Source organism: Lupinus angustifolius, chromosome LG08, assembly GCF_001865875.1.
Source record: "Lupinus angustifolius cultivar Tanjil chromosome LG08, LupAngTanjil_v1.0, whole genome shotgun sequence".
Lineage (NCBI taxonomy): Eukaryota > Viridiplantae > Streptophyta > Magnoliopsida > Fabales > Fabaceae > Lupinus > Lupinus angustifolius.
The window spans coordinates 19317896-19341922 of NC_032016.1; the positions used below are offsets into that span (position 1 = coordinate 19317896).

Below are 24027 nucleotides of genomic sequence, written 5' to 3' on the forward strand. Positions count from 1 at the left end.
AAATCTCCTTCACTTATCATTTTCTTAACTTTTTGTAGCTTCAACATTTTTATCCTTTAAAATGTTAAATATGCTCAAATTCCAACAATCATATATAAGCAACCTTCTAAAACTATACAAGAGTTCTTTCAAAAACAAAGGTTTAAAAGTTATATCATGAATGAAAATATGTCTTATAGTTTATACCAGTGTTGTTGGAACCGGATCGACCGGTCCAACCGTCACCCGACAACCATAACGGCCTCGTTTTGGCCAATAAGTCGTTCCCCATATGGGGCCGTTTTGGACCATAAATAATCCGATCCAACCGGGTTAGCTCGGGTTAACCCGTTATATTAAAACAAGCGGGCCAACTACCCCTTAAAAATTAAAACAATTTTTTTAAAATAAGCAAATAGAAAAAACCTAAAATCTAAAAGACTAAAAGTCTAAACCAGTAAAACCTAATTGGAGACAATGATACTTGGATGAATTAGAATATTTAATCTCTATATGAGATAGTTGTGTTTTGATTTTTAATTCTAATTATATAAGACTTAATCTTATTTGAAGCATTTTTGTTTTAATTTATATGTATATGCATTATGAAAAAACATAATATTAATAAGTGTGCTAATTCATATTAACTTATTTTAATTAATTATATAATATGTAGTTGTATATAATATCATGACATTGTCCGGTCCAACCAGACGGTCTAACCAATCAAACCGGTTAGAACTTGTACGAGACCTCTTCTGAATTGATGTCCGGCTCGGGTTTCATAACACTGGTTTATACCAGTACTAGGAGCTAGGGATATAGTATACTGGTACATATATACTTTAATTTTTTTATTGGAACCATTTGAATTTCAACTAATGAGTTCAGTTTGAAGGATTTATTAAAGGGGATAAAACTTTTTTAATATATTTTTTTTTTCACAAATCAAAATGTAGTTGTTTATGAGATTCCAGACTCCTAGTCATTTGGATTAACAGACATTTATATTATATTATGAATGTTTAAATATCTATATTATATTTGATATATTCAAAATTTGATTTTCAAATAGGACTTTAAAACGAAATGTTAGTAGTATATTGAAGGTGCCACCATTAGACAAAAAGTACAGAAAAAAAATGTATATATTAATGAGTTTTACACGATATTACTATATTATTCATCGTTTATATTTTATTATCATTGACTCTTTAAAAAAATATAAATGAATAGTAAATAGTATTTGTATATAAATATTTATACCGACACAGTGTAATACATTGAGTACATGCAGGCCAAAGTGGCCCCTTTATTCTTCCCCTTCCCATGCTCTCTATGGAGCAATGGGTTCCATACCAAAATGGTCCATTATGCCTAACCTTATTATTATTAACATAAAGTCAAATCGATTCTTTTAGTTTATTCTTCCTAATTCATTAAAATTATTATGTCATGTACACTTGTCTCTTATATATTAATATAAAAATTGTAAATTAAAAACGATATACCGGAACAAGGAATTAGTTTGACAATTGTTATTTACTTATTTGATGTTGCTTCCCAAAACATTGAATTTCAATATGTTCAACACTTAGGTACATTTCATTAGGTACTTGTCGCACTATTGCACATGGTATATAATTTTATAAGAAAATTATCAGTATAGAAATTACAAAATCAGTTTATTAAAAAGGATTTAATGTGTATATTTGTACACCGTCATAGATTTATTAATCACTATTAACTTTCAAACCAAAGTAATACAAGTCAATGACGGATGATGTGTTAACGATATAAAAAACTTTACAATATTCATGCACAGATTTTAAACTTATTAAAATTTAATGGAACAAATAAATAGTTTCCTATTAACATATAACACTACTAAAACAAAATGAACAAATAAATAGTATCTTATTAAGTGGTATTTCATTCCATCAAATAGTTATACTTATTATTGTAAACCAAGTTATTAAATAAACTTAAAACGTATATACTTACTCTATTAATTAAGGTTAAAATTAACAATTTGGTCAATGAAAATTAATTTTTTTCTATATTCTCAATCGTATTATGTTATTAAATTGCTTAATTTTAAATGGATGCTAATTAAATAAAATGCCCGGGTGAGTTTAATTTTTTAATCAAAAATATTTACTTGAAAAAACAATTTAAATACATCCATAGACATGTGAATAAATGATATGTGTAACACTCTTTTGGGTGAAAGAGGACATGGAAACAAAAACTATGACAAATAAAAGAGAAGATGGATAGTAAATATAGAAAAGGGATCCGGTTATTCCAATCATCATCCTAACTTTTAATTCTAGGAAAATTTAAGGTTTAAATTAATGAATAGATTTAAAGCATTAAATATCCATAGAATTGATGACTAAGATAGATAATAAGTTTTAAAAACTTACTCCTATAGTAAGTGAGTCCCCATTCAATAAAAGAATAAAGAAATAATTTGGTTTAAGAAAAATTAAAATTAAAAAATGATATTTTGATATAGGTGGAAATGAGTGATTGAAGGAAATGAAATATCTTCTATCCCAAAAATGTATCAGTTTATGTGTTACTCACCTAGGAATGACAAAAAAACTTGACTCGTGGGTACCCGTGGAAATACCCACAACGAGTACCCACAATAATAGCTTATGGGCGGGAGCGGGTTTTGTGATACCCGCTCGCGGCTACCCGCAAATGTATATATTTAGTTTTTAGTTAAACTTTTATATATATTTATTATTATTTTAAGATTATATATCATATAATTTATTATTATTTCATAATAAATTACACATATTTGACTATGGTCATAAAGTTATCATATAAATATCATATTATTCATGTAACAATAACTTTTACATATTATTATTGCAAATTATATAAATATATAATTAAAATTAAAAACGCGTTGGCTGCAAATATTGTGGGTTTGGACACGAAAAAGCACTACCCGCACCCACTCATGCTTGTTGCCATCCCTATACTCACCTGTGATTAGTTGAAAAAATATTTATATTAAAATTTTAATAATAAAATATTTTTCAAACCAATTGTAAGTGATAGATATATAAAGTGATATACTTTTCAGGGATATATAATTTATGGGAGAAGCAAGTGGTAGACACAATAATCTCGTCAATTGTGTAAAATATTTGAACCAAGGAAACGAGGAGAGTTCATGATTACCTCCATGAGTCTGCTCACATGCTACAAAATTTTCCTTTTATCTTCGAAAAGCTCAAATTATTATTTTTCTGTTTTAAGGGATTCTCTTGGTACCTTATATTTTCAAGGTATAGACATTTTTTTAATTTATTCTTGAATAATTACTGATTTATTTGTTCTAGTAAATGATTAAGTGAAAAAAATATATGGATAGCTAGTGTAAAGTTTTTTACACTGTTACTATATTATTTATCATTATTTTCAATCATCATTATTCCTAAAATAAAAGTAATATAAATGAATGATAAAAATACAATAACTATGTATAAATATTTACATTATTACATTCAATCATTGAACTTTATACAATATAAAATTACTCTTAAATTATATGGAGTGAGAGGCGAAATTTGAATGAATTATATAAATTGATTATAGTTGATTAAATAAATATAAATATGATTGAAGGTGCTAGTGTAGTTTATTGTCAATGAAGGATATAGAAATGAGAAAAAGATATATACATAAAAAATGTAAGAGTTTTTTACACTGTTATCTATAAAGATGTATGAAATATATTATCTGTTTATAAATTTTTACACTATCAATAATACATAGATATTGAATCAATAAAGGTAGGGGTGGGGAAAAATTAAAACATAAAGATGCCCAAAGTATATATTTTTCATAAAGGCGTTCTAATTTAAAAATATATAATTACTCTATTTTTAAATAAGAACATGTGTAAGAAGGGAAATAAACATACATAAATGTGTAACAAACATTTTTAAAAAAACTTTTTATAACATAGCTTAATATCATTCATTATTCATAGAGTTTTGAGTAACTAATGTAAATGAAGAATAATAATGTAGAAAACTTTAATTTTAATATTTATGTATTATTATAGTAAAAATTTATACACAATCTATATATCATTCATTTTATTATTTATATTTATGACTCAATAATAATGAAGTATTAATTGTGGATGATTGAATGCTAAAAGACTTTACTCAATATATAAATATTAAATTTCTTCATGAAAAACACATCATATATACTACTTAATAAAGGAAAAATACAAAATAACCACTCCACCATGGTGTAATTTATAATTCCTATTTTGCTCTCATTATATTCTTATTTCTAAAAAAAACAATATAACATTATCTTATTAGTTTGCCCTCATCATCTTATTTTGAAATCGTATTTAAAAAATTGAACATTATAACAAAGAATTATTTAATACCGATAGAATAAATTTAACTTTAAATTACAAATATTTGATACCATAAAATAAAAATATGGTCGGCAGATACGAAGTATTTGTCGTCACGCTAGTTTGTATAAATATAAAAGATATGTGATAGTCTACCTAGTTAATAGCACTGCCAACTCTCCTATTTAAAAAAACAATAACTACAAAAGAAATTTATTATTAAAAAATCATGCAAATATTCGATTTTATAATTTCATCCCGAAAATTTCACAAATTTATTATTCTTCATTAATTAATTTCCTTTCATAATGATAAATGAAGAGGAAAAACAATAACAGTGAATATAACATGCATTATAAAAATACCATCAAAATCTTGTAAGTTGTTCTTATCATTAATACTATAGCAAATATTAAGAAAATATTTCTTATATTGTTAGTGTATACACATTTTTTTCATTGTTATATGCATGATCAATGATTTTCTGATAATGATTATAAATATGCACTTATTGCATGTATCTCTTGGAAGAGACCATTATAACATTGATATAGTAGTGTAAAACTAATTTCTAGACAAACTAAAATATTTAGAACTTGATTCATTAGAGTAATACTTATGGAAAGAATAATGGCATATTCTGCAAAAAGAAATTAATTCAATAATAGAGTATCGTTCTTAATATCAAATGTGACCTTGCTTCTTTTTTATTTTGTGACTCCTTTTGTAGTTACATATTATTTAGTTGCATTGTACTAGTTCTTATTATAGTATTTTTTGTTTCTCTTTTATTTGCTAGTTGAATGTGAAACAATAAATTATAATATATATTTTTAAATTAATAATTTAAATAATTTTTTATATGTACAATTCAATTAAAAATGCTTTATAATAAAGACACATGAAATAGTTTTTTATTTAAAGCAATTAATGTAAAATCACAAAAATTACAGTAAAATCTTGAAAAAAATAGAATGTTTAATGTAAAATCTAGTACAAGATTTGAACTCACATCATTAAGTCAAACTCTACGCAAAATAATCACCATAAGAGTTAAACTCATAATCTCATGTGATTGATCATTTTTGGGTATCATTCCATGTAAAAGTATGTCCATTTAATGAAATAATTAATAATAAATATTTAATAATTTTTAAATCACCCGTATTAGAAGGAAAATTATTAAAAAATGGTATATTAATTTCCCTGCAAAATTGAGAAAAAATGCATGTAATGACAATGCAAGAGTTTTATATTATAATTGTATTATCTACATTCACATTTAATCATAAATTACCATTAAATATAAAAAAATATAAATAAATTATAGATGTTATAATGAAGGTATATAAACCTTTATTTATCTATCTATATCTCTACTATATATAAAGCAAAACATATTATAACTACCAAATGACATAATTTTCACTTACCTATTTTACCCTTATAATTAATAATTATTATAATATATTTCCATACAATAAATAAATATAAATGAAGGTTATAGGAAGTTACATCCACTAAATATATCAAATTACCAATGCATTTTTTAATAATATCACAATTCATTTTTATATTTTTATCAAAAAATTATAATATATCATTTACGAAAAAAGTGATATAATTCTCTAAAATGAAATATATAAAAATTAAATATTTAATAATAAAAGCAAAAATACAAGCTGGGAGACATGAAGTGACTGCCAACACGCTAGTGCTCATAATGTACAAATAATATACTCATATAACATTTAATGAGTCTAAAACATTTATCATATATTATGAGGATCCAAATCAAAGAATAATCTAGAGTTAACTCAAAGCCCATAGAAATTTAGAATATAATATTTATGTAATGTTATTATAAAAATTTATACACCTTAAATATATTTTTCCCTATTTCAATCGTATGAATAACGATTCAACGACAATATATAATTCACTAATTCATACATTTTCTCTAAATATAATGCATAAAATATAATATTTATGATGCATAATCAATATATTATTTACAAAACATTTATATATAATTAATATTGACTAAATATGAATGATAAATAATACGAATAAAAAATACACATATTTTACTCTAATACATATGAATGACTCTATAAAAACCATGTAATAAGAGTGCATAGAATAAAGTGATATGACCGCAAGTCTATCTAATACTAACCAATAAACATGGTAAGTCATTAATTAATAAAATAAAGTAAAAGAAATATAAAGTATTCCCCAATTTTTTATGTATAAAAATTTGGCATTTTCATTGTTTTTGTTCATCTCAGTAACCCACACACCCACCTGGGTTTGTCTTTCTGCGACCAAACACAACACAGCACACAAACACGCACTGTTCCTTTTAAGCTTTCTCCCATAACCCTTCTTTTCCACAACCCCATTGCTTCAATTACTCACTCACCCGTTTCAGATCGGTTTCTCTCACATAAATAAATAAAAAGGTTCTTTTTTTCTTATTTTTTTCCATTGAATTTTTCTTCCTTATAATACACTCTTTGTAATCCATGATGTTACTTCTCTTCAAATTTGGAATATTTATCACTGCATATGGGAAACAAATAAGGGGTTGTGGTTTGTTTGATCTCATCTTTTGTTTTTTTAATTTTTAGATTTTTATTTTATTTTTTGTGTTTCAACAGTTACACTGAATTGGTTGCATGCAAATGGGTCTTCTATCAATTTATAAATTGAAAAATCATTTTTTGAATTCTGGGTATTTTTCTTCACTAACTCCTGTTTCTGAATTGATCTCTTTGTGTCCCTTATGTGATTTTTTATTTTGTTATCCCGTGTCTAAGTCTTATGGGAAAATGAGCCTTTTTTATTTTAACTGAGTTTTTTAGTTGAAGTTTCCAAAGGGTGTGTTTTTGAATATGGGGTTTTGTGTTTCAATGGGAATTCAATTTAGGTTGCTGTGTGTTTGAGTTTGCATGCAAGGGATCAGGGTTCTAATAACCCTTTCTGAATTTAATACAGAAATAAATGGAATTTATTTGTTTGTGTCAAAGAAGGATACTTATATGGAGTTTTTCTTCCTATTGACAAGTTCTATAAGTTTGAAGATTCATAGATACAGTTGATTTTACTTCTGCCTCTAGGTTTTCATTGTTTGTTATTCTTTTTGGTAAAGTTATTAAAACAGACCAACAACACTATTTTTTTCTTCTAGTTTTTTTATCTCTCACTTCTCTTCTTGGATTAGTTCGAGTTGCATGTAAAATTATTATGCTCAAAGAGAAATTGCAGTTCTGCCCCTGCATGCCTGCATGATGTCTTGTTTGACAAAAAGTATAAAAATTCCCTCTTTTTTCTTTTGCGTCTGTTAGAAGCTTAGGCTTGTAGATTGTTATTGATCATAGATTTTCCATATGTTCTCCACAATTAATGATTATGAGTTTTGTATTTGTCATGCTCTAATTTTATTGGGCAGGACCGGATTGAAGATTTGGATCAGGTGCTTTCGATCTTGTAGTGGTTTTGAGTGAGATATGCAGGAAATTGTTAGCATTAGTAATTGGTAAATGGGGATCCAAACTGTGGGGTCTCAAGCTGCTGGTGGTGGAGATAGCAATGGAAAAAGGTCACAACTCCAGCCTCTGGCTCGACAAAGCTCAATGTACAGTCTCACACTCGACGAGGTTCAGAATCAATTAGGTGATTTAGGGAAGCCACTAAGTAGTATGAACCTTGATGAGCTTCTCAAAAATGTATGGACTGTCGAGGCAAACCAGTCTACGGCTTTGGACATTGAGGGCACAACACAAGTTAATCAAGCCGAGCTTCAGCATCAAGCTAGTCTGTCGTTAACTGACGCACTAAGCAAGAAAACGGTCGATGAGGTTTGGAGGGATATCCAACAGAGTAAAAATAGTAGCAAGAAGAAGTCCCAAGAAAGACAACCTACCTTGGGAGAGATGACATTGGAGGATTTCTTAGTGAAAGCAGGTATTGTTGCCGAAGGATCATCTAACGAAAAGAATACTAGTACTATATCTGCATTTGACTCAAATGCAGCAATTCAGCAGTTTCATCCGCAAGGTCATTGGATGCCGTATCCACAACCACAATATCAGCATCCACATCAAAGCTTAATGGGGATTTATATGCCCGGCCAGGGTATAGCGCAACCATTACACATGGGGGCTGGTGCTTCAATGGATGTTGTTCAATTTGCAGATAGTCAGGTGGCATTGCCTTCACCTTTGATGGGAACAATGTCGGATACGCAGACACCTGGAAGAAAAAGGAACACTCCAGAGGACATGGTGGAAAAGAGCGTCGAGAGGAGGCAAAAGAGGATGATCAAGAATCGGGAATCTGCTGCCCGTTCAAGAGCAAGGAAGCAGGTAGTCATTCTATTTCTTTCTTTTGAGTGCTATGTTATGTAAGTCCTTGTTCTTTAATAAGTTTTCTATTATTGAATAAAAACTCAAACCTGAATGATAAATATTGTAATCAGGCATACACAAATGAATTGGAGAATAAAGTCTCGCGTCTGGAAGAGGAAAACGAAAGGCTGAGGAAGCAAAAGGTTAGATTCTGGTTTTGAAGGTTCAATTGTTTTAAGAATGTTTTGCTGTTAATTCTAATTCTTAAGATCGATTTTGTAAACCATGTTGTAGTATATGATTAATTTATTAGGGTAGCAAACAACATATTTTTTACTCTTGAGAAACTCTCGTTAAAACTATGTGGCATGCTAATGGAAAAGGAAACTCAACATTGAAAATTTGCTCATTCTTTAATTTGGCTGGGACGAAATGAGCACACGGAAAATTACTGGGAAGAATGATTTGTCCATTGATGTAATACAAGTCCTTTATCTCTTGACATGATTATATGGAGGAATGTATTTTTCCATTAATCTATTTTTTATTTATATTTGGTCATTTCCGTTATCTATTTTTGATATAATTATAAGGGTTAGCCTCGCCTGATGGTTAGGTTGCTTGCATTGTGGGTTCAAATCCCAAAAACAATCTCTTTGCTTGCGAGGGTAGGGCTGCGTACATGTGCCCTCCCCAGACCCCACTAGGTGGGAGCCTTGTGCACTGGACCATCCCTTTTTATATTTGTTCATTTCCATTCAGAATTTTTAATGTCCAGATGCACCACTCAATTTATTTTAAACATGAAATTTGCTCACCACCTCTTTCGAAAGTTTAAGCTAAGGAGATCAGTAATCGATTTACCTACTTGTATTGTATATAACTTTTAACCACTCAATGAAATTTGTTGATGACACATAATGTTTTTGATTTGGTAAATCATGGGTATTTGTCTTGATGGTATGCTTATAATGCTTGAGTTTAATGGAGTTTGAGGAGGTTTTAATTTGTGAGTGTTTTCATTCTTAGACATTAACATTTTTTATGTACTCAAACATTTCATCTTTAGTAGCTATATATATTAAATCAAGGAACAACAAAAAATTGCTTCCTTTAGAAGGGAAACAATAGAGGGAGATGGCAGGGAAGGAGTTCTTTCATTCAGTTAAATGTTGAGGAATCACAAATAAGTAATATGAATATTTGAGTCTGGTTTAAATTCTGTGATAAATAAACAGAAATGAACATGTAAACTTGAAATGTTCCCTTATGACGATATTACAGTGAGTCTCACTCAAGTATACAAATTTACAACTTTTGGTTCGTGCAAATGCAGCACTTAGAGCACCATAAGTTGTCACCCTACGTAATTATTACTATCATACCTTATTTTGAACTATATACATTGGATTTTATGCTGCAATGGTATTTTGGTTTCTTTGGAATTGGGTGATCTGGACTTTGTTTCAATGGGTAAACATCCATTGCTCCTTCTAAAATTGGTGTTAGTTGTTATGATGTTCTTGGTTTAAATTCGTCATTCAACCATACTACACAAAATCTTGTTGCATGTATTCATATTGTGACTATTCTCTTTTAGCTGTAAAAATTGAGAACAAGTGTATATTTTAAAAATACTAGAGTGTGCCTTCACCCTAAAGCTTAAACTTTTAGGATAGTTCATGACATGCTATTAGATCCTCTGACCAAGTAGTTTAGAATTCGCCCTTTGCTGCCCCATTGTAAATAAAAGTTGAATATCGGCACTGGTAAACACGGGCATGTGCATTGTCCTCATTCAAGTCCAAAGGGCTCTTGCATCAGGGTTTGTGTTAGATACCTTTGCCTACAAACTTAAGTTTTCCGGAAAACTGGTTCATGATGATATCTTTGCTGCACTTTTATACATGCACACTTCTTTGTTTTCTTATAATATATCAGACTAGTTTATTAATTTTTCTCAACTTGCAGGAGCTAGAGAAGATGCTGCCCTGTGCGCCACCTCCCGAACCTAAATATCAACTTCGGCGAACAGCATCGGCTCCATTCTAAGATCCATCCCAAGAAGTGGAGGTTTGTAGATATGAGTATGAAGGAAATGTTCCTTATGGTTAATGTGAGGTTGACAACACCTACCTGCTTTCTGGTCTATATATTAGGAATATCCATTTGATGCATTTGCATCAAGTGGCCTTTTTCTTCTTGTTTTTAGGTTCTTTATGAAGTCCTTTGGTAAAAGTTTTATGAGCAACAATGTAGTTTTACCATTCATTACATAATCATTTTAATCATGGGTTGTGCTTATTTTAGCATCTTGGGGATTGCCTAGGGTCACTCTTAATATATGTAGCTATGGGAGAGCATTAGTATCTATCCTTAGCCTGTGTTTGAGTTTTTAAAAAAGTGATTATACAAAAGTGGTTTTGACAAAGGTGGCCTTCTAAAAAACTTGTCTTTTTTATAAGTCTAACAAAAATATTGTGGAAGTTTAGAAGTGATTTTATTTTTCATATCAAATCACTTTTTATTATTGGATTATTGCCTAAATATGTTTATCCTCCTCATTTTCCACTTTGGTTACTGCAGCAAAATCCATTTCGAAATTGATTAGGCTCTGTACCAAACTTCTCTATCTTGTGGAGCATTTCTTGAGTCGAATCCATAGAACTGATGAATAACTTGTAGTAAAGAGATTGTGGATACTGGATACAATGATGCAAAATACTATTGTTAAGTAAATTCCTTCCATTTGAAAGCAACAATCTGAGTTTTAATTTTTAATTAAGAGAATAAAATATCTTTTTATATCACGAGATTACTTATTGCCATTAAAATTATGATATGTGTACTATTCTTTTTTTTTTTTAGTTTTTGAAATATTATTGTACAAAGGGATTAGTTATGATACATATCATGACTTTAGTGACAGGGAGAGATAAATGATTTTTTGGTAGTGTAGTAAATCTTTCTCCTTTTCTTTTTGTTGCTTCAACGTTTCTAGCAGCCAAGACATGCCGTTTAATATCATCCAAAGAACCACTAAATCTGACATTGATATCAGACATAATTTCAATAACGATACTCATATATATATAATGTCCAAAATATAGGACATAAGAAAAATTAAATTGAGAGTCTAAATTTATTATGATAATCCTCAGCAAAAGAAATTAAAAGGCATATATAACTTGCTAATAGCATTTAAGAATGTATTGGTTCTAACTAACGAGGTTATTTAAATGGTAACCTATACTGATAAACTTTATTCCACTATGTATTACACAAATCAAGAAGAATGCATGAAAATAATATGTGGATCCATAATTAAACAAGGTTGTACAACTGTGGGAGAACTTGATGGAGTGTTTGCAACATTGATTTTTGAGTTTAAATACAAAGTTTTTTTTACTATCAAACATAGACTACTACTGCCAAATTACCAAAGCATTAGAATTAAATCCATACTTCACAAATAATACAGTTTCCACATTTTGTAGGTAAGTTTAATCATCATTATTGCTTTCATATTATAAAGTATAATATATTAAAAATGCCAGTTTTGCTACCTTTTTCCTATGTTTTATACTTCACCAAGACATGGTTTTAATTTGAATTTAGCTTATAAATGATGAACAGGGAAACTTAGAATACAGTTGTAGCAGTTGACTCTCTCTTTGTCCATTCTAAAACAGCTCCTACCCACCATTGTTTATTCTCTTGTAACTATCTTCATTTGTTTCATATTTTATGTTATAAACTAATGCACCAAACTCATAACACAGGTTCATGTCTATCTCAACCATTTCAATACGCGTTTTGTGAAAGGCCCTTCTTAATCATTCAAAATTTTACACATATACATGTTCTCTTCCTCACACTCTCTCTAGTTTATGAGTCTTAAAAGATTCCATTTGGGAAAAAAAGACTTTTTTTTGTACACATAATAACACCATGAAACATGATGAAACTAGAAGACTCTCAGATGAATATGAGGTTTCAAACATTCTAGGAAGAGGTGGATTTTCTGTTGTGAGAAAAGGTACAAAGAAATCAAGTAGTGAGAAAATCCATGTAGCCATCAAAACACTTAGGAGGGTAGGTACTTCAAGCAACCCTTTTGGAACACCAAGAACAAAAGTTGGTGGTGGTGATGGAGGAGGAGAAAAGAGCATAGCAGCATCTATAATGGGGTTCACAACATTGAGACAAGTCTCAGTCTCAGATGCATTACTCACCAATGAGATCTTAGTAATGAGGAAGATAGTAGAAAATGTTTCACCACATCCAAATGTTATTGACCTCTATGATGTATATGAGGACTCAAATGGTGTTCACCTTGTGCTGGAGCTGTGTTCTGGTGGAGAACTGTTTGATAGGATTGTGGCACAAGATAGGTACTCCGAGACCGAGGCCGCGGCCGTGGTTCGACAAATTGCAGCAGGGCTAGAGGCTATTCATAAAGTTAACATTATCCATAGGGACTTGAAGCCAGAAAATTGCCTTTTCTTGGATGTTAGGAAGGATTCTCCACTAAAGATCATGGACTTTGGGTTGAGTTCTGTGGAAGAGTTTACTGACCCTGTTGTTGGTTTGTTTGGATCTATTGATTATGTTTCACCTGAGGCTCTTTCTCAAGGAAAGATAACTACCAAAAGTGATATGTGGTCTTTGGGAGTTATTTTATATATCTTGCTCTCTGGGTATGTTACTTTTCTTTCACATGTTCAATTGTGCCACTCCCCATTAACAAGTGACATGTAACTAACATTTTGCAAAAACAAAACATCTGGCATAAGGTTCATAAGAGTTAGTTTTGTATCACCAGTGAAAAATTAAGGGATGAGTTTCTTTTATAATTTTTCATATAAACCTTATCTATGTACCCTATCAATGTACATTGCTTCATAATACATCTTTCCTTGTGGGCATATTATTGGACCAAAAGCTATTGTATATCATGTATTTTAATGAAATTAACTCAGTATAGACCTCCTAAACCTTTTATTTTTTGCAGGTATCCTCCTTTCATTGCTCAGACTAATCGCCAAAAACAACAAATGATAATGAATGTAAGTAACATCTGGCATAAATTAAAAAAGTGTGATTCCTCAAGGCAGAGAAACACTTTGCCATGCATCAAGATGTGCTTTATGTGATAGAAATGCGACACTCAAGCTTAAGGAAAGGTCTTACCGTAAAGTTAAAAGACCCGCAATGTTATATAGATTTAATGTTGGGTGGCAAAATGCCAATAAGACAATATACTTCAGATATGAGAATGTTACATTGAATGAGTGGATAAGAATGTATTAGGAAAAAATTAGAGTAACTCATATTATAGAGAAGATAGTATGATTGCGCTTTAGGTGGTTTGGACATGTGTGAAAGAAATAGTTAGATTAATGATTTGTGGGGTCAAGGTTTGGTTGTTGGTGAAGAATAATAACATCTTCAACTTACATACTGACATGTTGCATCTTCCTTCAAGAGTCCACTTTGTATTTCTTTTGCTTATCAAATAAAATACTTTGAAACAGGGGAATTTCAGTTTCTATGAGAAGACATGGAAGGGCATAACTCAAGCAGCCAAGCAATTGATTTCAAGTCTTCTCAGTGTTGATCCTAGTAGGAGACCCAGTGCTCAAGAGGTGTTGTATATTCTTACATTATAAATTGGAATGAGGCATCTCTACTATGAATCACATACTCAAATTTATACTCCACTTTTGCATTGACTAACATGTAATACACACCAATAATCACATTATACATTGATAATTATTGTTGGTGACAATTATTATTAATGGTGTGATAATTTTTGTTCTGTATCTCAAGTTAAAATCAGATAACAATAATATTGTGGCAGTTATTTTGGAACAAAGATCTACTGTTCCAAACCATGTCTCATATTATGTTTCATACAAGTGACAATGAAACAAAAACAGAAAAATAATGAATATATAATTTTTTTAACTTACATAACATGCTTTTATTGATGCGGGACAAGATTTGGGATAACAGATCCATATTCATTATTTTGTAAGTTTGGTTAGGTTATAAGATATAAACAGAAGGCTAAGTAGGGTTGCCATTCTGAAATTTATGTGTTTTAGCAGAAGCTCTAGGAGGCATATTTGCCTATTTTCTTCTAATTCCTATATTGTACTGGTGTGTGCCATCAACAAAAAGTATGAATATCAGTGTATTTGTACATTCTGGTTCTGGGTTTCCTATAAAATAGTTAATAGTTTATTAACATAACCAAAGAGAATAATAAACTCCACACTCACATTGTGTTCTATCTTGGAACAGCTTCTGAATCATCCATGGGTTAGAGGTGACATAGCCAAAGATGATCAAATGGACCCTGAGATAGTCTCAAGGTTGCAGACCTTTAATGCTCGGCGCAAACTCCGTGTAGCCGCAATTGCTAGTGTTTGGAGCACCACAATGTTCTTGAGAACCAAAAAACTGAAATCATTGATAGGATCCTATGACCTCAAAGAAGAAGAAATTGAAAACCTCAGGATACATTTCAAGAAGATGTAAGTACTCATAACCATATGTTTCTACATGGTTTTGCTCTACAGTTTGAAAAGGAATCATTTATTTCTAATTTTCCAAAAAATATATACTATCTTTAAGCCCAAAGGTGTCTTACTTAGAGATCAAGTTAGATATACAATACGACATTCATATGCCTTCGCCTAAAAGGTTCATGACCAGTACTTTAAATTACACATCACAGCCACAATATTGCGTTTCGTCTCCACAATGGCATCACAGTATCAATTACAGCCACATCGACCATAGTTTTCCATAATTGCAGTAAACGCAAAGTAATCGCAGCCGCAACTTAAAACATTGTTCATGACAGGTAATAGTAGTCTTACAGTTTTAACTGAAAATGTTGTTGGATGTTACAGATGTGCAAATGGAGACAATGCCACTCTCTCTGAGTTTGAGGAGGTGCTGAAGGCAATGAATATGGCATCTCTGATCCCTCTAGCACCACGTATATTTGACTTGTTTGACAACAACCGCGACGGAACAGTTGACATGCGTGAGATACTATGTGGATTCTCCAGCCTCAAAAATTCAAAAGGAGATGATGCTCTTCGTTTGTGCTTCCAGGTAACTTATTTTGGAGATTCTATAGTCAATACATACACACCAATAATTATGCACACCTATTGCATTGCAGAGTTTATTTACTCCAACATCTATAACTACTAAGCAAAAAACAATCCAATATATAACAACAACAACAACCGAACCTTAATTACATTGTTTTAGGAAACGATTTAATATTACAACAGAAAGACCAATGTGTAACTATAGTGTATCATCATCACAATTTTCACCACCCTATCAAGCTAACTTTAGAAAACTAAACCAACATGCATTGATACACAAGACAAAGAAAAGAAACTATTGAAAGCCCTTTATAGCTTATACAACACAGAAAAAAAGCTGAACAAGATAAGCTAATTTGACTCTATGGTTTTCTTGTGCAACAGATGTATGACACGGATCGATCCGGGTGCATCACAAAGGAAGAAGTAGCATCCATGCTCAGAGTAATGCACCTTCTTTTGAATTATTTAGCTTATGTTGTGACTTACCTATTTTGTAACACAAATGAATTCACTGAACAGGCTTTGCCAGAGCACTTTCTTCCAGCTGATATAACTGAACCTGGAAAATTGGATGAGATATTTGACAGAATGGATGCTAACAGTGATGGAAAAGTTACCTTTGATGAATTCAAAGCTGCTATGCTCAGAGATAGTTCTCTTCAAGATGTAGTCCTCTCTTCACTTCGCCCACTATAGTTTTCCATTCATGGAATCATAATGTGATGGTCTTATGCTATTTTTTCTTTTCTTCTTCTTTTCGGCAAACCTTTTTTATGTATTCGTACTTATCGTCCATTTGCGAGTTGAGTTTTAGAAGGAAATGAAAGAAAATGGAAGACTTCAGAATCATCTCACAAGTGTATATCATGACCTTTAAGTCTTTCATTTCCCTCCAAAAGACAACTCTCGGACCCTTATTTATGAATGGAGTACTAAAGAGGACAAAAATGTGGTATCTAATTATTGCTATGACAATTAGGAACCTTTGTGTTCAAGTATCATATTACAGGAAGCTGAGTCATGAAACTATATTTGCACTACTCTACCTTCAAGATTATTCTACACTAACATCTGAATGAAAGGAGATTTGACCTTAGCATTTTTTTTCTTTATCTTGACTAAAAAAGTATTATGCATTTAAACAAGTTTTTTTCAAATTTGCTCTTGTTTACATCAACTTATTATTTATGATTCATGAATAGGTCTTGCCCCAAACAATAAGAGAATTCCTCTCCACAAAGTGTTATCTGATACAAACTTTTGACATCACAAGTAAAACATACCACAATAAAGTTCTAATTACCTATCACTTAAATTGCACCCTTGTGGATAAGGTCATACCTCTTTAACATTCAGTAATTTATGATATATATAGGGAGTACTCATTGTTTACATTTGATATTATTTATTAAGCACACGAAATACATGACCTAAATGTAGTTTAGTGATAAGTAATTCTATATTAGTTAGAATAAATTCATTATTTGTAAATTTGCCTATAGAAATTGAAATGAAATCACTTTTCTTTTGTGTATTTAAGTAAGAATGACCATTTATTTAACTTAATTACATAAATTCATCATATCTAAATTCGCATATAGAAATTGAGATGAAATCACTCCTTTCTTTTGTGTATGTGCAAAAAGAAGGAGGTGTGTTTTATATAATTACAGTAAAACTCAAGAGTATAAGTGAAATTTATTTTATTAATTATATCACTGTCAAATATTAAAAAATAAAAAGAGAAGTAAAAAAAATGCCATGGCACGAGTACATTAGGATTTATAAGTGCATGAAAACTCTTTTTTTTTGTTGTTGCTGCATGAGCAAAGCTGTCTTTTTCCTTAAAGAATTTTATATTAGCATTAGAGAAAGCATCCGACTAATATTGTGTTACCTAGATAATTATAATTATAGTAAACTATATTTTATTATGATAAAATTGCAGCAACAATTCAAGCATAGAGATCAGATAAGACAAAATCAATAAGACTAACCACTGCGAATATAAGTATTAGTATGAATCAACCACAAAAGTATGGGAAAATTAAAGAATATAAATTTTGTTAAATGGTATAAAAATCTAGAAGATTCTAATACTCTTAGACAAAGCTCATGAACTGATGTCAGCTGGTTTCCATTCATATATCATGATAGTGAGGTCTTATGAAATCTCATAAAAATATTAAACAATTGAATCAAAAGAAAAGGAACATAAAGGATGAAGAATACAAATAAGCATTAACTTCAGAGTGTGATGGCAAGAACACAACACCTATTAAATAAAAAATACCAAAATCTTTTATTAAGTATTAAACCATGAGACCTAACAGATGATTTAAATATACTAATGCAATTATTACTAATGTTGCTCAATTGGACCTAACTTAATAGCATCTGAGAAAAAAATCAATCTAAACCGTGATAACAATCAGCACATGTTTTATCCTATTCTACTTGCTTCTCTTTGTCAAGTAAAACTAAGCTTTGTCTATAATCCCAAGCAGAGATTTTATAACCTTGAATCCCTACATCCATCATCTCTTTAATTTGGTCAAATGAATCCATTGAAATAAAATCTTCATCTACTTTTCTTCCTGCTGCATTTTGCTGTAGTAGTAAGACTTTAGCACTTGTACTTCGTCCAATTAATCGTGATACTCCTTTTGGAAACTTAATAGTGACAATCTTAGTCCATGACTCAGTTACACCATATTCTTTCATCATCCATATGTCACATTGATCATCCCAATCATGAATATCATGGTACCTTAACACAGAAATGCAACCTTCAATCATAGTAATGTGTAGATCAGACAACAGTGCCTTAACCAATTCAGGTGGAAGTTCCATATTCTTAAACTTCTCTTCCTCCACATTGAACATCAATATATTTTTATTAGGGCAAGTATTAGCCTTATACGTGATCCAATGAACACTCCCATTTAGAAAACAGCGTGTGTTTGAAAACTTTAACAACCCTAATCCTTGTAGGTATGAAACATCAAGAACCTTCCATGTTCCCTCATTGAGGGAATATAACTTCACTTGATCTGGATTAAATGATCTTATTATGACTTTGAAATCATTATTCTTAGAATCAAACCCTAACCCTAGAGCATCATGTTTAACCGCAGGAATTTCAAGCCTAATGTATCTCCAAATAGAAGGGTTCGATAGGATAATAGCATAGTCAATATTATCAAACCCTATGCTTTTTTCAATGAGACAAAAGATGCCATGCAGAGATTGAACAAAGCAAAATGAACAACGATGAGGAATCTGATATGGAGGTTCTAGTTTTAAGAATCTGTTGAATGGAAAAGAATCCGTGCAAGACCAAAAAGCAAGTGCCACAGTGGTTTGGAGGTATACATAGAATAACGGATGAAAAGAAGAGAATGAGGGGTGGGATTTGAGAGAGAACGTTGAAGGTGTGAGGAGATGAAAGAATGTCTAGTGATGACTGAGTTCCATGCTTTGTTAACTGAACACAATTGAACACAATGGAACAAGTGTTCTGTGTGACAGAAGGAGATACATTATTCTCTTTGGTTAATCCCTCATTAATATATAAGTTTTTTTTTGTTATATTAACTAGCATGACAAATATTCTTATGTTTAAAATTTGTGGTTATAGTTAATCCCTCAACCTGCTTTTCTATTGTTTAGGATTTGTGTTAAATATAGTAATTTGTTGTTGTAAATGTTAATAGATATATAAATGTCAAATATAATAATTTGTAGTTGAATATGTTCGATTATGGAAATTTATCAGTCTTATTTTTTTAAAAATTGCTCATTCAAATAATTGAATGATTTAGCTTGGAGTTAGTTTTGTAGATGGATTGTATAATTGAGATATAATCATTCAAATAAGTTTATCAGGTTTAGAACCTAATATGGAAGGTCGTCATGATTGAAAATTTTGTCAATTGCATTCCGATTTTTAGTAATGATTAGACAAATTAGTAGATATCATAAATCGATTAATGATTTTTCTTTGATAAGATGAAATTAAGAAACAAATATATTTTTAGAGTGTTATTATTGAATGTTGAAGTTGTAATGTCTTATTATAATATAACATAACATGTAATTATATGTAAACTTTATAGCCAAATGTCTAAATGAAAAAATTTATATTTTTGGGGGGAAATAGAAGAAGTAAATAATCCAATGTAATAAAAAAATTGTAGTAAACATACAATTATAATTGAATTACAAAAGGTGAAAAGATAAGATAAAGAAGAAAAAAATAATCTTGAATCAATGGTGTTGGTTCTGAATGTGACGAGGACACTATTATTGATATTATACTCAATGAGGGAACAACTTTCTTCTAAAAAATGTAGTGGCTAACTTAAATGAAGTATGTTTATATGTTAAGTTTGTAGAGAAAATAAGTAATCGAGCAACATAAAGTTGGTATAAATCTCCTTGAATTGTTCATTTTTAATAAGAATTTTTGTGGTAGCTTTTGAAACATATTTTAATAGAGCAACATATACTTGTCCATATCCAAAGACATATTGAGGATGATAAATCCTAACATTAAGAATATAATATGGTTTGTCCTTATGCCTTATTTATTGTGAGTGCAAAACTTAATCACACAGGAAATTGCTTTCTGATAAACACAAAAGGGAGTCTCACATTATCTAACATTTTAAGTTTAGTCCTAGGCAAAAAATTCTATGTCCAACATGTTGGTCAGTTAAAATTTTCACATCCAACATATTCATATATATGTCCCTTGACATAGTAACCTCGTCCCATTACATAAGTCAACTTCCGGGTCTATGTTTCTCAATAACGGTTAGAGAAAAGAGGTTTATGAAGTTATTAGTTGATTTATTGGTTGATTAGTTAGTAATTGGAAGTTTCTATTTTAGGTTGGTAGTTATTCTGTTTTTCAGTTTTTTCTGTTTTGGGTCTTGTTGTTTTTGGAAACTGGTTCTTAGTTTTCTTTCCTTGCTTAGTATAAGAAGGGGTTTCATTCTTCTTTTTAGATCATGAAGAATTATTCAATAATACACAAAAACGGAAAGATGAATTTCTCTTTATCCTCTTCCTGTTCATGCTTTTCTTCTTCTGCCAAAGTTCAAGATGCTATCAGAGCATACTTGCTCTGATTCGTCTTCTACTTTCTCTCTTCCTCCTTCACACTCCCTTCCATATTCTCTACGATAATACCTTCTTTCTTTTACCTTTATTTTCTGAACAATTATGGCGAATCAGAGCATAATTTATTTTGCTTCCAATCCCTCAAATCCTTTCTTTCTTCATTCTAATGAAAATCCCTCTCTCATATTGGTCACACCATTACTGAATGGTAAGAACTACCATTCATGGGCAAGAGCCATGAAGTTGGCCTTATAATCCAAGAACAAGATCGGTTTCATTGATGGATCCCTTTCATAACCTCTTCTAGATGATCCCCTCTATGGACATTGGATAAGATGTAATACTATGGTTTTGTCATGGATTCAACGTTCTGTTGAAGAGTCCATAGTCAAATCAATTCTTTAGATCGATTATGCCTCAGATGTGTGGCAAGATCTTCAAGACAGGTACTCACAAGCATATGTCTTCAGAATAGCAGAGTTGCAGGAAGAATTCCATCGCCTTAACCAAGGGAATCTCACAATATCAGATTTTTAAACCCAATTGAAGGCTATTTGGGAAGAAATTGATAACTTTAGACCTATAGCCTTCTGTAAGTGTCCTAATCCATGCACATTTGGTGTGATTCAAGTTGTCAAGATGCAAAGGGAACAACATTTCGTGATCAGATTCCTCAAGGGCCTAAATGAGTAATATGCTCAGGTACATTCTCAAATCATGCTTATTGATCCTCTCCCTATAATCAACAAAGTCTTTTCTATGTTAGTGCAACAAGAGAGACAAATGGATAACACTACAATCAACATTGGGGACTTGGATCCAAGAGTTATGGCAATTAATTCATATCAACCTAGGAATGGTAATCACAATGGTGTGCCACAATCCTTTAGAGGAAGAGGAAATCAGTTTAATAGAGGAAGATCAGGTAGGGGGAGTATGGGAGGAAGAGGTCAGTCAAACAGATTTTGTACATAATGTCAAAGGACCAATCATACTATGGAAACCTATTTTCTCAAACATGGTTATCCACCAGGTTATCAGTCCAACAAGCCAACCAGGATGGCAAATCTTGCATATAGTTTTCCTTTGAATAATCAAGAACAAGAGGAAGTTGTTGTTCAAGCCTATCAAGATGATGCTCCTCCTAAATAAGCACATAATCTTGACCAACCTTTTACTGAAGATCAGGTGAAGAGGATTTTGGATCTTCTCAACCAATCCAAGACAAGGGCAATTCATGCAGCAAACTCAGTTGTGAATACCACTATCCCTCCTTCATCCTTAGGTAAAACTTACTCACAATGGTTGCTAGACATCGGTGCAACAGGTCATATTATTTGTGACCTAAGGAACATGAGTGTTCAAAGGAGAATATCACCTATAATGATCACCTTACCAAATGGACACCAAGTTACTACATCTATCTCTGGCACACTTAAACTAACTAACACTCTTACTCTACTAGATGTGTTATATGTACCTCAATTTCAAGTTAACTTAGTTTCTCTTAACAAGTTAATCCAAGATTTGCACTATGATCTAATTATTTTTGGAGAAATCTTGCCTAATTGTGCAGAGTACTTCAAAGAGGATGATTGGTTGAACTAAGCTTAAGCAAGGATTGTTTGTGGTAAGTGTTCCCCAATCCCAAAGTCACTCTGTCCATACTGATAGAAATAGGAAAGTTGATGCATCTACTTGGCATCTTAGATTTGGTCATGTATCTCAAAATGTAATGAAGCTTCTTTCTTTACAATTTCCTTGCATTTTTGTTTGTAACAAGGATTCAAATCCCTATGATGTATGTAATTTGTCAAAACAGAAGAGATTACCTTTCAATAATATTCATACTCATTCTTTTAAGCCTTTTGAGATTCTTCACGCTGATATATAGGGTCCATATTTAGTGCCTTCTATGTTTGGACATATGTATTTTTTAACCTTGGTTGATTATTATACTCGATTTACTTGGGTAGTGTTGATGAAAACAAAGGGAGACACAAGACAACAACTTGTTAGATTTATTTCCTTCATAGAAAATCAATTCAACAGAAAATTAAAATGCCTTAGAAGTGACAACGAGGTAGAATTTTTGATGCATGATTACCTAACTGATAAATGAATCATTCATCAAAGAAGTTGCATTGAAACACCTCAATATAATGGGGTAGTACAGAGAAAGCACCAACACATCCTCAACATAGCCAGAGCCCTCTACTTTCAGTCTAATATACCTCCCAAATTGTGGAATTTTACTATAAATCAAGCTGTCCACATTATCAATAGGTTGCCTAGCCCCCTGCTCAAAAATAAAAGTCCCTATCAAGTATTATTCCATGATCTTCCTTCCCTAGATCACCTAAAGGTGTTTGGTTGCTTAAGTTTTGCTTCTTCTATCCAAGCACATAGAACCAAATTTCAGCAAAGAGCAAGAAAGTTTGTTTTTCTTGGGTATAGAGAAAGCACTAAGGGATATATCCTGTATGATTTGGAGTCTCATGAGGTTTTTCTTTCCAGAGATGTTATCTTTTATGAAAGTTCCTTCCAATTACACTCTGTCCAACACAAGATGCAACCTATATCTACTAATTATGAGTCTATAGTCAAGCCTACATACACAAACAACCTTGATTCTCCCTTGTTAGAAGATATGTCCATTGCTGTCAGCACTTCAGAGTCTAATGATAGTCCTCCAAATTCTGATGGTCTTCATATTTCCTTTACTTTTGAGTCTTCCATACACACTCCTCTTAGAAAGTATGTTAGGATTCGAAAACCACCTACTCATTTGTAGGATTATCATTGCAATCTTGCTAAAGGCACTACTAGCTTAATCTCATCATCCTCAGGCACTACTCATCCTCTGTCTAATGTTTTGAGTTATTCCAATTGTTCTAATCCATACAAGAGTTTTTGGCAATCGCTATTGTGCAAGAACCTGCCACTTATAAGCAAGCATCTTCTGAACCTTGCTGGGTAGAAGCCATGAATAAGGAATTACACGCTCTAGAGTAGAATGAAACAT

General features: G+C 31.2%; 3 protein-coding genes across 3 annotated transcripts; 2 read left to right on the forward strand and 1 right to left on the reverse strand.

Moving 5' to 3' along the window:
- Positions 6654 to 11107, forward strand: LOC109355017 (ABSCISIC ACID-INSENSITIVE 5-like protein 2). The gene is made up of 4 exons (XM_019597914.1): positions 6654 to 6849; positions 7863 to 8754; positions 8868 to 8939; positions 10708 to 11107. Exons 2-4 carry the CDS (start codon positions 7930 to 7932, stop codon positions 10786 to 10788), a joined length of 978 nt encoding a protein of 325 aa, XP_019453459.1. The 5' UTR covers positions 6654 to 6849; positions 7863 to 7929; the 3' UTR covers positions 10789 to 11107.
- On the forward strand, positions 12443 to 16694 carry LOC109353508 (calcium and calcium/calmodulin-dependent serine/threonine-protein kinase). The gene is made up of 7 exons (XM_019595812.1): positions 12443 to 13436; positions 13751 to 13805; positions 14274 to 14384; positions 15049 to 15281; positions 15663 to 15870; positions 16257 to 16316; positions 16395 to 16694. Exons 1-7 carry the CDS (start codon positions 12688 to 12690, stop codon positions 16569 to 16571), a joined length of 1593 nt encoding a protein of 530 aa, XP_019451357.1. The 5' UTR covers positions 12443 to 12687; the 3' UTR covers positions 16572 to 16694.
- LOC109353968 (F-box protein At4g22390-like) lies at positions 18324 to 24027 on the reverse strand. Its single transcript, XM_019596321.1, has 3 exons — positions 23941 to 24027; positions 23156 to 23301; positions 18324 to 19185 (listed from the first exon to the last, which is right to left on the reverse strand). Exons 1-3 carry the CDS (start codon positions 24025 to 24027, stop codon positions 18324 to 18326), a joined length of 1095 nt encoding a protein of 364 aa, XP_019451866.1.

Bases quoted from the DNA above. Each gene is read 5' to 3' on its own strand.
- LOC109355017 (XM_019597914.1), top strand. From the start codon at position 7,930: ATGGGGATCCAAACTGTGGGGTCTCAAGCTGCTGGTGGTGGAGATAGC. The intron at 8,755-8,867 runs GTAGTCATTCTA...TATTGTAATCAG, and splicing joins GTTCAAGAGCAAGGAAGCAG to GCATACACAAATGAATTGGA. The intron at 8,940-10,707 runs GTTAGATTCTGG...CTCAACTTGCAG, and splicing joins AAAGGCTGAGGAAGCAAAAG to GAGCTAGAGAAGATGCTGCC.
- LOC109353968 (XM_019596321.1), bottom strand. From the start codon at position 24,027: ATGTTTCATTCTACTCTAGAGCGTGTAATTCCTTATTCATGGCTTCTA. The intron at 23,302-23,940 runs GTTCTTGCACAA...ATTTTTGAGCAG, and splicing joins TGCTTGCTTATAAGTGGCAG to GGGGCTAGGCAACCTATTGA. The intron at 19,186-23,155 runs GTGTTTCAATGC...TCCATTCAACAG, and splicing joins TACTACCCCATTATATTGAG to ATTCTTAAAACTAGAACCTC.
- LOC109353508 (XM_019595812.1), top strand. From the start codon at position 12,688: ATGAAACATGATGAAACTAGAAGACTCTCAGATGAATATGAGGTTTCA. The intron at 13,806-14,273 runs GTAAGTAACATC...ACTTTGAAACAG, and splicing joins AACAACAAATGATAATGAAT to GGGAATTTCAGTTTCTATGA. The intron at 15,282-15,662 runs GTAAGTACTCAT...TGGATGTTACAG, and splicing joins AGGATACATTTCAAGAAGAT to ATGTGCAAATGGAGACAATG.